This window comes from Diabrotica virgifera, chromosome 3 (assembly GCF_917563875.1).
Source record: "Diabrotica virgifera virgifera chromosome 3, PGI_DIABVI_V3a".
Taxonomy (NCBI): Eukaryota; Metazoa; Arthropoda; class Insecta; order Coleoptera; family Chrysomelidae; genus Diabrotica; species Diabrotica virgifera.
In genome coordinates, this window is record NC_065445.1 from 119,022,199 (window position 1) to 119,037,007 (window position 14,809).

At 34.5% G+C, this 14,809-nt stretch overlaps 1 protein-coding gene and 1 long non-coding RNA gene across 2 annotated transcripts in view; both read right to left on the reverse strand.

Annotated features, from left to right (window-relative positions):
- Nucleotides 1-2,024: 2,024 nt before the first annotated feature.
- On the reverse strand, nt 2,025-4,123 carry LOC126881270 (uncharacterized). The gene is made up of 2 exons (XR_007696775.1): nt 4,004-4,123; nt 2,025-3,897 (listed from the first exon to the last, which is right to left on the reverse strand). It is a non-coding gene; the product is annotated as an uncharacterized LOC126881270 (long non-coding RNA).
- Nucleotides 4,124-10,444: 6,321 nt separating this feature from the next.
- Nucleotides 10,445-14,809, reverse strand: part of LOC126881271 (UPF0193 protein EVG1 homolog) — an 81,018-nt gene continuing 76,653 nt past the window's right edge. The window contains exon 3 of the mRNA XM_050645451.1: nt 10,445-10,692. Coding sequence (XP_050501408.1) covers nt 10,553-10,692 — 140 coding nt within the window. The 3' untranslated portion in view covers nt 10,445-10,552. The remainder of the gene's footprint in view (nt 10,693-14,809) is intronic.

The following is a 14,809-nucleotide window of genomic DNA, read 5'->3' on the forward strand; positions in this document are numbered from 1 at the left end:
ACATCAATATATTCTAAAAGTAATTAGGTACACTAAGTATCTACCTGTAAATGTAATCCTTAAACAGATGTAGCAAAGTCCTAAATTATTAAGTTTCTACAATAACTATGAATACGTAGTAATACAGAGGTTCAAAAATAGAAAGCAGTCAAAATGACCGCCCTGGTGCTTCTAGGTATATATTAACACATCTCAAAAAGTAATTACACTAAGTACCTGTAAAGGAGGAATTATAATCCTCAAATATATCTAGGAAAAATCCTAAATTATCAACTTTCTAAAACAACTAGGAATAAGTAATACAGCCCTAATAGCACAAGGACGTCCAATGGACGTCCTTCACGGACTTTAGGGAAGTCCTTTGGACGTCCGTTTTCGTCCGAGGAACGTCCTTTATACGTCCTATTTTGGTCCAAATGTCGCGCTACCGAACGTCCATTGGACGTCCATCTAAGGTCCGAGGGGACGTATATTGGAACTTAATCGGACGTAAATTGGACCTTAATCGGACGTCCTAGGGGACGTAAATTGGACCTTAATCGGACGTAAATTGGACCTTAATCGGACATAAATTGGACCTTAATCGGACGTCCTAGGTGACGTAAATTGGACCTTAATCGGACGTAAATTGGACCTTAATCGGACGTAAATTGGACCTTAATCGGACATAAATTGGACCTTAATAGGACGTAAATTGGACCTTAATCGGACGTAAATTGGACCTTAATCGGACGTAAATTGGACCTTAATCGGACGTAAATTGGACCTTAATCGGACGTAAATTGGACCTTAATCGGACGTAAATGGGACCTTAAGCGGACGTAAATTGTACCTTAATCGGACGTAAATTGGACCTTAATCGGACGTCCTAGGGGACGTGAATTGGACCTTAACAGGACGTCCAATTTTGGTCCAAAGGCCAAGTTGCCAAACGTCCAATGGAGGTCCACCTAACGTCGGAGGGGACGTTCGGTGGACGTCATTTGGGCATTCATAGGATGTCCCAGTTTGGTCCAATGTCTTGCTGCTGAACATCCATCTAACGTCCTGGAAGGTCATTCGGTGGACGTCTAGCGACGATATTTAGACCTGTGGAGAATGTATTGTGGGAAATAAAAAATATATTTTTTAAGGAACTTATATTTCATCTTATATCAAATTACAATTATTGGATATTACAGTATTTACATTAAATTACAATACACTTCTCCAAGAAATTAACGCACCACCTTAAATATGGGGTATATTTGATGTCTCGTATTTCCTAAACCTGTTGTCCTATCTAAGTGATGTTTTTATAATATTATAGCCTAGGCTATAGGTTACCTCCTTTAGCTTGTCATGCACAGGGAGCTATGCTGTAATATATGTATATTATATCATATCGCTCTCTATAGTAATGTGATATAATATGTATTACAGTATAGCTCCCTGTGCATGACAAGCATAAGGAGGTAACATATTCTAGGGCCTAGGCTAGATTATAAAAAAAAATCACTTAGATGCAACAACAGGTTTAGGAAATTCGAGACATCAAAAATGCCCAATTTTTAAGGTGGTGCGTAATGGGCTGTATATACAGGGTGTAACAAAAATACAGGTCATAAATTAAATCACATATTCTGGGACCAAAAATAGTTCAAATGAACCTAACTTACCTTGTACAAATATGCACATAAAAAAAAGTTACAGTTCTTTGAAATTACAAAATGAAAATCGATTTTTTCGATTATATCGAAAACTATTAGCGATTTTTTATTGAAAATGGACATGTGACATGTGGCATTATTATGGCAGGAATATCTTAAAGAAAAATTATGGTGAAATTTGTGCACCCCATAAAAATTTTATGGGGGTTTTGATCCCTTAAATCCTCCCAAACTTTTGTGTATGTTCCAATTCAATTTTATTATTGTGGTACCATTAGTTAAATTCAATATTTTTGTTTCTTAGTATTTTTCAGATAAGGCAGTTTTTATCGAGTTGCGACTTCTTTTTTAATATGTCCACGTAAAAATTTTATGGGGGTTTTGTTCCTTTAAACCCCCCAAATGTTTGTGTATGTTCCAATTAAACTATTACTGAGGTACCATTAGTTAAACAGAGTGTTTTCAAAACTTTTTTGCCTCTTTGTATTTTTTCGATAAGGCACGTTTTATCGAGTCTGGCTTCTTTTTTAATATGGTTCAAAATATACCTAAAAATGTAAAGCATAAATAAGTTTGCATATTATTACCAAGTCTCCATAATCGTACTTAACCATATACAAATATGTGGTGGATTTGACAAATATTCAAAATATTTCGATAAAAATTGACTTTTCGAAAAAGCAATAAGAGGCAAAAAAGTTTTTAAAACGTTGTTTAAATGGTAGGTACTACAATAATAATTAAATTGAAACGTGCACAAAAGCACATTGTTTTCGATACATTGGAAAAAATCACTTTTCATTTTGTAACTTCAAATGAGTGATAAAGGCACAGAGACTTAGATCATGAGGTCACATTGAAAGGATGCCAAAAACGAGGACTCCGAAAAGGGTACTAAACTACACTATAGCTTCAAGAAAGAGAAGAGGAAGACCGGAAAATAGATGGAAGCAAGAGGTCGAAAAAGATTTGGAAAGAATGGTGTTACAGGGTCAGAAAAGAAAAATGAATAAGAGGAAGGAATGGAGAAAAATCACATATCAAGCCAGAGAAGATCTCAGTACATAAAGAAACGTGAAAATGAAGAAAAAAACAAACTTTTCAAGCCATGGGCCTCTAAGGCCCTTGGTGCTATTAATATATAACTTCAAAGGGCTGTAACTTTTCTTTTGTGCACATTTGTACTAAGGTAAGTTAGGTCCAATCAAACTATTTTTGGTCCCAGGATATGTGATTAAATTTATGACCTGTATTTTTGTTACACCCTGTATATATATATAAAGGTTATATTTGGTTCTTGGGACATCAAAGTATATTTTTTAGACATTCCCTGGATATAGTCACTGATGTGACATACCTCCGATTTGTTTTTTCATGAGTTTTGTAAGAGAGACTAAAAACTTTTTTTATGGTCACCTCCTGTTTTCATATATTTTTTGACATGTTTTGTAGTAAATTCAACTATCTATTTACTACAAGACATGTCAAAATTTACATGTGAAAGCAGGAGATGATTCTAAAAATAGTTTTTTGTCTCCTACAAAATTCATGAAAAATCAGATAGGAGAATTTGTACATTACAATTCTCTGATGTTTGGGAAAAAGGGCTTAAGTCAGAAATGCACATCGATAATGTTTTGATGATTTCTGGACCAGAAAAATCGGCTCTTTTTATTGGTACATACAGTTTACGTCTACAACAGTTTTTTGCTGGTCCAGAAATCATCAAAACATTAGCAATGTGCAATTCTGACTTACGCCCTTTTTGCCAAACATAAAAAAAAGCAATCTGGTCATAACTGACCAATGAGCAATTTTAATTTAACCTAAATTACTACTGTTTCTTAAAATGAAGAGCTTACCCGATAGCGTCTCTTATCTAATCTAACAAGATCGTGCACTATTCTAACATACACAGCCACATCACGCACTATGCTCTGCTTTTCACTATCACCTATCACTCAAACTAGTTCAAAAGGCTTTGTCCTCTTCAATCTTCTAGTTTGCCCAGTAGTATCGAGGAGCTGGATTTCCTCAATATTCTTGTACTTATTTAAGTTGTTTGTCGGGATTCCTGCTATCTTCTTGATGATTATATCCAGGTTCCATTCCTAGGTCTTAATATTTGTTTATAAAGTAATAACTTATTATGCATGGACAATGTTGAGTTTCTTCCAATTAGCCAATACACTTTTTATATCTTTATTTTGGTTATATCTGGTTTTTTGTAGACCACTTTCAGCTGATTCTAAAAAAAATTAAAATGAACGGGAAAATCAAAATATTTACAGGTAATACATGCATAAATGATTCGTTTCATAAAGAAAATTGAAAACGGATTTTATAATACTTACATAATTGTTTAAGACTTAAGAGATCCAGCCATAGCCAAAACTAGCATACTAAACAGTACAGTTGAGTACAGCAAAAAAAGCCACTAATTTCCATTTTTCACCCCCTTATCGATGCATTTTTTTCCAATCAAAATTTTTACTAAATTTTTAGGTTATCTTATGATGAAAATGAAATAATTGATGACTTGATGACCAATGACCACGCGACGCTACATAGATACTCGCGCGGCAAATTTGAAAATGAACGCAAATTGAATAGTAAATGGCCTCTCTTTAGAGTATGGAAAATTTTACCCCTCCAGGAGGACATTGTACTCTTTTCATAGAATATCTTGTGGTAACTTTCCAGCCATAATTTAATCAGATGTTCACGGAATAGAACTTTGATAGTAGAATTCCTGGAATGTTTTGTTGTTAGGGGAAACTTTTATTTTATTTAAGGCGGATGCACAATTGCCCGGGAACGGGAACGAGAACGGAAACGGGAACGGGAAAAAAGTTAACCTCTATGTAAATTAATGTTGTAGATGCACAATAACCGAGAACGAGAAGCTGTCCGGTAACGGGAACGGGAAAGTTGACCATGTTTCAACTTTCTCGTTCCCGTTGTATTCCCGGAACCAATCAGAAGGCAGTATTAATAATACTGTCAAATGCCCAATAAAAATTTGTTATTAGAAGTGTGTGATCAAGTTTTATTGACAATTTTTATACATTTTGCATTAAAATAAATGACGAACGACGATTGATTTCTTTATTGGAAAAATGTCCTCATCCCTATGATTGATGTAGATCATACTACGTGTACTTATATGGTAACTAGATACAATAATAATATAAATATTTGAATGATATGTTTTTATTTTTATGCTGACAAACCTTTGAGATTGCACACATATTGTGTAAATTAGTTCCAAGATTATAAAAAACGAAAATATTATAAAAGCTCGTCATCAAATAAATCCATATTTTTAGAGTTCACAGACATGTTCTTTTAATAAAATTAGAAAAAGATCGTTCCACAAAATTTATTTTGAGAAGAAAAATAATTAATAGCACAAGTGACAGTGACACAAAACAGCTGTTTACCATTTAATTGTGAATCTGCTGATGCTTTCAGTTTCCGTTCTCGTTCCCGTTTCCGTTCTCGTTCCCGTTCCCGGTCAATTGTGCAGCCGCCTTTATTCTTGAATATTTCCTATTGTTAAACATTGTAACCAATAATTTACAAATAAGATTTTCATTACATTACATGAAATCAAAACATGTTTTGGATATTAAACTATAGATATAGTTTATAATTGTAATAATTTAATATACAATTTTGAATTAAGATTTAATCTTTCGATCTAATCGATTTAAACTACAGTAAAACTTGTGTTACCGGCCCCCTGCCAACACCGGCCACCTGTACTAACGGCCAGTTTAAAAATTTCCCACACTAATTACAGTAAAACCTGTCAGTAACGGCCGCTAAAAATGAAAAAGCTATTGGCCGATATAGAAAGGTGACCGGTATTACCAGTTTTTGTAGTCTAGATATAATTGGTTTGGGGAATTTTTAAACTGGCCGTTAGTACAGGTGGCCAGTAACACAGGTTGTACTGTATATCTAGGCTACAAAAACTGGCAATAACGACCACTTTTCTATATCGGCCAATAGTTCTTTCATTTTAGTGGCCGTTAGTGACAGGTTTGACTGTATTTCATTAACGTAAAGTTAACGCAAGTTAATATTTTATTGAATTATTTTGCTATTTGATCCCGTAATTGGTATAATGTGTCCAATATAAGCGTTCATAAAACGTCCGTATTTCGTCCAGTATGGACGTCCAAAGGACGTTCAACGTCGGACGTCCAAAGGACGTCCATATTTATTCCGTCCGAAGGACGTCCAACGTCGGACGTCCAAAGGACGTCCATTTTTATTCCTTCCGAAGGACGTCCAACATGGGACGTCCAAAGGACGTCCGTTTATAGTCCATGGACGTTAGGACCAAAAATGGACCTATTTTGGACGTCCAAAGGACGTCGTGTGCTATTAGGGAGAGGGTCAAAAATAGAAAGCAGTCAAAATGACCGCTCTGGTGCTTCTAGTGTTAACAACTATTCATGTTTTTCATCAATAGTGTGTTTTTAAATAAGTATGACAAACTTTAAGGGGTGATTCTGCATGAAAAAAATGACAGTTTGCTTTATAAACGTAGTATGTCCGCAAATGCTTTTTTTCTGAAAAACGGGGTATTGAAATTTTTCTTGCAAACTAAGGGCCGATTTCTCATATCGAGTTCAACTCCAGTTTAACCTGAACTTTTAGTGAACGTCAGTTTAAAGTCAAAATCGTCTTTCTCAATTCACGTTCAACCGATGGCAGTTTAAACTTGAACGGTGGAATTCGGCCGTTCAAAGATTTCTGAACCCAGTTCAGATGATTTCATGGATTACGCATGCGTTGTATTAACACGAAACGCTGTCATAATATAAATATATCATATTTTATTATATTAAGCCTAACGATAAACGATAACATTATTTTTGTTTTTATAACATTTATTTATAATTATTAAAATTACTATTTGACTATAAATACTTAAATTTAACTTTATTCAAAAACAGCATAAAACGGTAGTTCAAAATGGCGACAGTTTTTTACCTTTTGCCATCTATTGGCATTTCTCGAAAGCAGTACAACGTGCACTGACATGAACGCGCAATGAGAAATGCATTTCAAACAAAACGGTAGTTCACCAGTGAACCGGGTTCAACTGAACCATAGATTACCGCAGGTATGAGAAATCGACCCTAAGGATTTATTGCTCTCAAACCGGTTGAGATATGCAAATGAAATTTAGTGCGTACGTCTTCTTCTTCTTCTTCTTCTTAACTCAGGCTAGACTCATTAGTCTCTGGCACTTGGTCATAAGACCTTTGTACCAAGCCTGTTCTTCTCCTTAAACTTTAATAAGTCCTGTGGCCTCAACGAGGGCCAACAGTTTTCTTATTGGTAGTTTTAAGATCTCTTCTGGTTCAAACCTCATTTGACCAGTGAAGTTCTGCCTTACATCACCTAGCACACTGCAATAGCATAGTATGTGTATGGCAGTTTCTTCTTCCATTTCGCACTTTCTGCACCATGGTTCATTCACCTTACCTAGTTTGTATAGGTGATTTCTTAAACGACAATGTCCAGTCACCATTTCAGTGACCGTTTTGATCTCTCGTTTATTGAGGTTCATCAAACTGTTCGAGAGTTTTTTATCAATATTCTTGATTATTTTTTTAGTCTGGATTTGCCCTTGAGTGGTTCTCCATTTATTTTGATGATTCTTTATCAGCCATTTCTGAACCTCGTTTTTCATAGCATCTTTAGTGATGCCACAGAAAGGTTCTGGGCCTTCAAAAGTTTTTCTCGAGCCTTGTTTCGCTAACATATCTGCTCGTTCGTTCCCATGCACCCCTTCATGACCCGGCACCCATATTAAAGACACTTTGTTGTCTTTTGCCAGGTTATTGAGGAGATCTTTGCAGTTTCTCACCAGTTTTGATTTGGTGAGAGGGTTCTTTACAGCCAGAATAGCCGATTGGCTATCTGCTGTGTAAATGTTGATTCTCTTAGCTTTAGGGTCCTCATCAATTATTTCATCAATGCAGGCCACCAAAGCAAAAACTTCAGCCTGGAACACCGTTGTATGTTGACCTAGGCTGTAAGATTTATTATAGTTACATGTTTGCCCAAAGACTCCTGATCCAGTACCATGGGCAGTTTTAGATCCATCAGTGAACCATATTAAGTCTCCATTAATGTTTGGGACTTTTTGTTCTCTAGATGGTATAATTGTGTTAATCTTCTCAGTGAAGATTAGTTCTGGTGTCATCATATCTAAGTTCATCATAAAGATGTATTCCTCAAGTATAGTCCCAATAATGTTTGTGTGGCTATTCAATACATAATTTGGCCTCCAAGTATTGTTTGCTTTGAGTCTCAGGATGGTCATAAAGGCTACCGCCGAAATATACAATTCCAGCGGAGGGAGACCTGTGATAGCCTCTAATGAAGCCGTTCCTGTACTATTCAAGGCTCCTGTTATATTTAGAAGCGCTTGTCTTTGTAGGGTGGTGAGAGTGGTCACACAAGATTGCAAAGCCGTCTTTCTCCACCAGAGTACTGACCCATAAGTAACTGTCGGTCGTATCACTGATGTGTACAACCAACATATCACCTTTGGTTTCAATCCCCAGGTTTTACCTACAACTCGTCTGCAGTTCCAGAAGAGTCGCTTAGCCGTATTGGTTATATTGGTAATATGAGTATTCCAATTGAGTTTCGAATCCAGGGTTACCCCTAGATACTTAACCTCATTGGTTCTTTCCAGTACCTCTCCAAATAATTTCAGCTCACTCAGTCCAGTAAGCTTCCTCTTATTTGTAAAGGCTACCAGTTTAGTTTTAGAAGGGTTCACGGAGAGGTTCTCTTTCAGACACCAGTTCTCTATGTAGTGAAGGGCATATCGCATCTGATACGCAACAGTGCTGGGAAATTTTCCCCTAGTTACTATCACGATATCATCTGCGAAACCCTGGACCCAGATTCCTTGGGCGCTTAGCCCATGAATCGGATCATCGACAACTATGTTCCATAATGACGGTGACAATACACCGCCTTGAGGGCATCCCTTAGTTGCCCTCAGATTTATGGTATCTTCATGCGTATCTGTGGATATTATTCTGCTCTGAAGCATCTGAATAATCCACTTGCATGTTGTGTTGTTGATTTTCTTCCTCACCAGTGCGCTTTGTATAGACTCGATTGAGGTATTATCAAATGCACCTTCTATATCTAAAAATGCAGCAAGGGCGACTTCTTTCTGATGCAGACTCCTTTCGAGTTCCGACACTAGATTGTGCAGGGCGGCTTCACCTGATTTCCCTGCCTGATACGCCCATTGCCGTTGGTGCAGTGGATTTTCATTTAAATTGTTTTTCTTGATGTGTTCGTTCAAGATTTTTTCCATGGTTTTTAACATGAATGAGGTCAGACTTATAGGCCTGTAGGATTTTGCTAAGGTGTAATCTGTTTTTCCTGGTTTGGGAATAAACGCCACCCTTGCCCTTCTCCAAGCTTTGGGAATGTATCCCAGAGCATGGCTAGCTCTAAATATTGTGATCAGGGGACCCATGATTATTTCCAGACCCTCCTGGAGAAGCTTAGGAAATATACCATCCGGTCCCGCAGTTTTATAAGGTTCAAAAGTTTCAATAGCCCATCTGACCTTGTGAGAACCAAAGATCTCGTCAGAGGTCAGCCAGTCCCTTTTGGTTGGGCTATTGTTTGCTTGATGATTGTTATTAGCAGTCAATTGCGTCGACCCTGGAAAGTGAACACTTAAAAGATGCTCTACAGCCTCCTTCTCTGTGTCCGTATACTTCCCATTGGGCAATTTCATTGACTTGGGTTTGTTAATGTTATCTCTTTTGAGGATTCTGTTAACCCTGGCGCTTTCAGGTACACTTTCAATGTTTTCACAGAATTCTCTCCAGGATCTTTCCTTAGCGGATTGGATTTTCTTATTATAGGTTTTCAGTTTAGCCTTATATGCTTCCCAATCACCTGATTTCTTCGCCCTATTGAAGAGCCGTCTTGTTTCTCTTTTGAGATCAGACAGCTCCTTATTCCACCAAGTTACTTGCCTGGGAGGGTGACTTTCTTTTAACGGGCTGCGTACGTCTTAAAATCCACCAAATTCAATTTGCATATCTCAACCGGTTTTAAAGCAATAAATAAATCGTCAGTTTTTAAGAAAATTTTTAACACCTCCTATCTCGGAAACGAAGCATTTGCGGACGTACGTTTTAAAGAAAACTGTTAAAGTTTTATTTATTTTTACATGCAGAATTACCCCTTAAAGTTTGCCATGCTTATTTAAAGACAACCTGTATTGATGAAAAACAGAATGGATTTTGATTATGGGAAATCGAAAAAGATTTTATGATGATGGTGAGAAATTTCAGGTTTGTCAAAAATCGTTGCCATTGATTACAAGGGACCGAATTTGCAGATTTTTTTTATTTAGATAATGCCTCGACAACTAATGGCCATTGGCATGGTACAGTGGATTTTTCCAATTAGGTACCTAGTGTAATGTGTAGTGTGTGTTGAGTAAGTGTCTTCTTACTTTGCAAAGTCGACGTCATTGTCTTTGCAAAGAGACGCTAATCGTATCCGAACATCTGCGGTCCCTCCGGTGAGTACCGATCCCGCGAGGACAGAAACTATTTTCATTTATTAATTTATAATAAACGAAAAATTCTCTACCGTGGTGAGATTCGAACTCACGACCATTCGGACCTTTCGATCCAAAGGTAGGCGCTCTTACCACTGAGCCACAGAGGGGTAGAAAAAATTAATCCCTAAAGAATGTAAACTTATTCAAATACAAAAAATATTTTTATCACTTTATAGTTTTTATTGATTACTAATAAATAGGAATCATAATTAATATACATATAATGCTACTAGGTCTAATAAACAATTCAAATTAATAATAAACATTAATTTGAACATTTCATTCTGTTCATTTCACGCACTTTTTCTTGAATTTGTAATTCTATTATTTGTCTGTATTTCTCTCCTTGTCCCAAACTTTCCATTTCTTTCAACCACTCTTCTCGATCTCTTATCTCTTGCACCACTAAAACAAGAAGAGTATAATATTTTAATTAAAATATACACTCGCCGGCACAAAATTTCGCCACTAAAAATGTTTGATTAAGTTTGACAATTTATAACTTTTTTATTTGTACTACGATTTTCAAGATTTTTGCATCAGTTTTTTAGGTACATGTATTGACATCGTTTGTTAATATTCCGGTAACAAAACAATTTTGCTTAGATGACATTATGCGGGGGCGAATGGAATGGAATGGTTGTATTTTCTCCTAATTTTAAAAAATTCTGTGAACAAAATGAAGGGTTGATTATGTTTCATAGTCCTTTTGTATTATCTAGGCGACATCCCTAAGATTTTGTTTTTTGAATTATCCGAATCTCTTGTAAAAGCTGTAAATAAAAACAATGCCTTGAAGGTTTATTTAACCCTTTCGCGACGGGAGTTTTTAAACGTGTCGTGCCCCAGATACGGGAGACGCATATATTCACTTCCATCAAAATGTACTTCAGAGCATGAAACGTTATATGTATTCATTTTTATAAATAATTAGTAAAACGTTTATCTTGTGTGCTTGTTTATTCAATTTTGCACTAACGAACTTGTTTACCACAAAAGTCGGGAAATAGGGGAGTGCAATTAGAACGAAAACATGCATTGTTTTGGAAAAATTCAAACAAGCTTATATTTTTCTAAAACTTTTTTTGTTAGTTTATATACATGTTACAGTAAAAAGTTCTACTCGCAGATTTGGCCGCTAATTGTTTAAACAATAACAATTGTTTTGTATAAATAATTTCAAAAATATCGTTAAATTCATCATTTTACTATGATCAAATACGTTTCTATTTAGTTTTTGATTATGCTGAATCCGAATATGGCATTGCAATTTGAAAATTCTTATACAGAAGCTCTTATACAGTATGTCTGCGTAGCTAGGAACCACATGGAAAACTTTTTTATTATCAATTTTACGAAAAAAAGTTATTCTTCATAAAATGCTCTGGATAGTCAAAAATCTAAAACTCAACCATCAGATATCAAATTTTATCAATTTTATACGAGTTATGTCAAAAATATGAATTTCGTTAAAGAGTAAAGTACCTTTATATTCTAATCTAGAATATCAAAAAATGCTATTATGAAAAGTTGTTTGAAATTAAAAACTATGTTTAAATATACAATTACATCATTCTAATCGAAAAAAAAAATTTCAATTTTTTCCTAAATTACGGATACTTTTATCGGATCATTTTATTACAATTATGATAACTATTTTATTATCACTTTTACGAAAAAAAGTTATTCTTCATAAAATGCTCTCCCTGGTGTAAAATCTAAGATACAACCATCAGATATTAAACTTTTTTAATTTTATACGAGGTATGTAAAAAATATGAATTTTTCTTAAGAGTTAAGTGCCTTTATTATTCACAATATTTTAATTAGAAGGATGTAATTGAACACTAAAACAAATTTTTTAATTCCAAACAACTTTTTTTAATAACAATTTTCGATATTGTGAAATGCAACGGTATTTTACTCTTGAGTGAAATTCATATTTTTTGACATACCTCGTATAATAGTGTTATTTATGATATAAGTGTTAAAAGTACACGTTTAAGGCACGCATGTGAAAGTTTGCAGAATGAGCGAAGTGAGTTCTGCAATTCACATGAGTGCCTTAAAAATGTACTTTTTAACACGCATATCATACAATATTTTTTCTACAAACGTAATTACAGGACAATATCTATAAAAACTTTTACTTGAACTTGACTGACATTTCATTTTTATATTTTTTTGACATTACATCAAAATTGTCTATACGGTCAATACGAACTGCAGTGCCTTAAAAATTTTAAAGCACTAGTGCCTTAAAGTAGCATTTTTAACGCTCGTATGGAGTGCTAAAAATTGCATTTTTAACACGGTTGTAGAAAAAATTAATAAAAGTTGATATTTGCTGATTGCATCTTAGATTATATACGATGCAGAGTATTTTATAAAGAATAACTTTTTTTCGTAAAACTGATAATAAACAAGTTATCAATAGGTTCCAGGTTACGCAGACATACTGTATAAGAGCTAAAAAATTTTTTTTGCTGAGCATTTATTATTGTTGAAGTATTAAATGTATTTTAGGTAAGTTTTACAGAAAAAAGTTTTGATCACTTTGCATAAACATTTTTTTAGCTGGTTATTTTCGGTTTTTGTAGTACATTTTTGTTATCTTCCTTAATAGTCCAGGGCGCATCTGTTTTGAGATGGACGTTGAGAGGTGACTCAAATTTTTTTGCAAAAATTGCTTGAAAATAACTCGAATAATAATATTTCAGTTATCCTCCCACTCAAAATGGTCCGGAACATTGTTTAAATAATCAAAATGTCAAAATATGAAGGAAAAATTCGATTTTTTTATTGGTTTTTTGCTTATAACTTTAAAACTATTCATTTCTGTGAAAAGTTGTACAAACATAAAAGTTGCGTAATTAAATTTTCTACAATATAGAACTAGTTATAAATTTAAAAAATAGTCACCCTTCTTGCAAAATAGCAATAATTGAGAAAAAAACACATAAAAAACAAGCATTCGCATTTTACGGTTTTCAACCATTTGTGCTACACTTAGGACCTTCATATTTTACCCAGACTTTACTTTACCCTTTACCCTTTACTTTATGATATAATAAAACAACACTGTAAATTTCGTTGGGATCGGTTCAATAGATTTTGCAAAATAAATTATGCAATCCAGCTTTCGCAAAAAAAATTCATTTTTTTTTAAATGTTGCCGGACTGAAAATAAAGCAGATAGCAACTTGAATTTTTTTTGTTTATAGAAGTGTACTGTACCTTTCATTTTAAATTTGCAAAATTAAAATCGATTAATTACCACGGCGTCAGGAAATTTTTTAAATAAAAATTAATTTTTGGTGCTACGCGCAGAACAGCGGTATTCGATTCACACAAGTTGATTTCCACCAAAATTTCTTTCAATCTTTATCTAATATATAATTTTCTTACTCTATATTTTGTTGTATTTTAATATTTTAATTACACAAAAATCAAACTAATTTTATTATTGTTTGTGAAATATTGTTTAAACAATTGCATATGTTTAAAAATAATAAACTTTTATTCTCTAAGTTAAAATATATGAACAAAGAAAGTTTTTGCTAATAAAAGTGTTATTTGAAAGGATAGAGTATGTGTTTTTATTTTGCAATAAACAAATTTATTTATTTATATCGAAATTTAATAAAAATGAAAATGTATCAATCATTATCAAATGTCATTGGAATGCCCAATCAGAGCAAACTATCCGCTGTCCTGCGCGTAGCACCAATAATTAATGTTTATTTAAAAAAATTCGTGACGCCGTGGTAGTTAATCGATTTTAATTTTGCAAAATTGCAAATGAAAAGTACAGCACACTTCTATACGCAAAAAAAATTTCAACTTGCTATCTACTTTATTTTCAGTCGTGTAACAATCTGAAAAAATAATTTTTTTTGCGAAAGCTGGATTGCAAAATTTATTTTGCAAAATCTATTAAACCGATCTTAATCAAATTTACACCATAGTTTTACTGTATCATGAAGCTTTTCTGGGTGAAATATGAACATCCTAAATGTAGCATAAATGGTTGAAAAACGTAAAATGCGATTACTTGTTTTTGTATGTTTTTTTTTCGAGGTAAAATTCCAACGAGTACAAAGGGAACTATTCTCGGTGGAACTTTACCGCGATGAGCAGATGGGACGTGAATTATATATTGTAAAATTCCCTCATCTTCCTTAGTCTCGGCATCCGTATGGCTTGCAAATTGTAGAAGCCTCGGAGGTGTAACCAGAGAAGGTTCCCATTGTTTTCATTCTGGTGGGATGTGGAGTAGCATTATGTTGCTTTATATGCCATTAGAGTGAAAACTTAGACTTTTGATAGCAGTTGCCGCTAGGGCATCTATGCCATTTCGTTCGTTGCGATCCGTGACTGCACGCCGGGGTTTGTTTTGGTTGGATCGGGTAGAGCAGGATATGTGCCTCCTGATGAGAGACTAATAAGTTTCGAAACCGGTAGAGGTGCTTGCGGCACTCTCTGATGGGACTAGAATATCGCGCGGCTGTAGTTTCGTGTT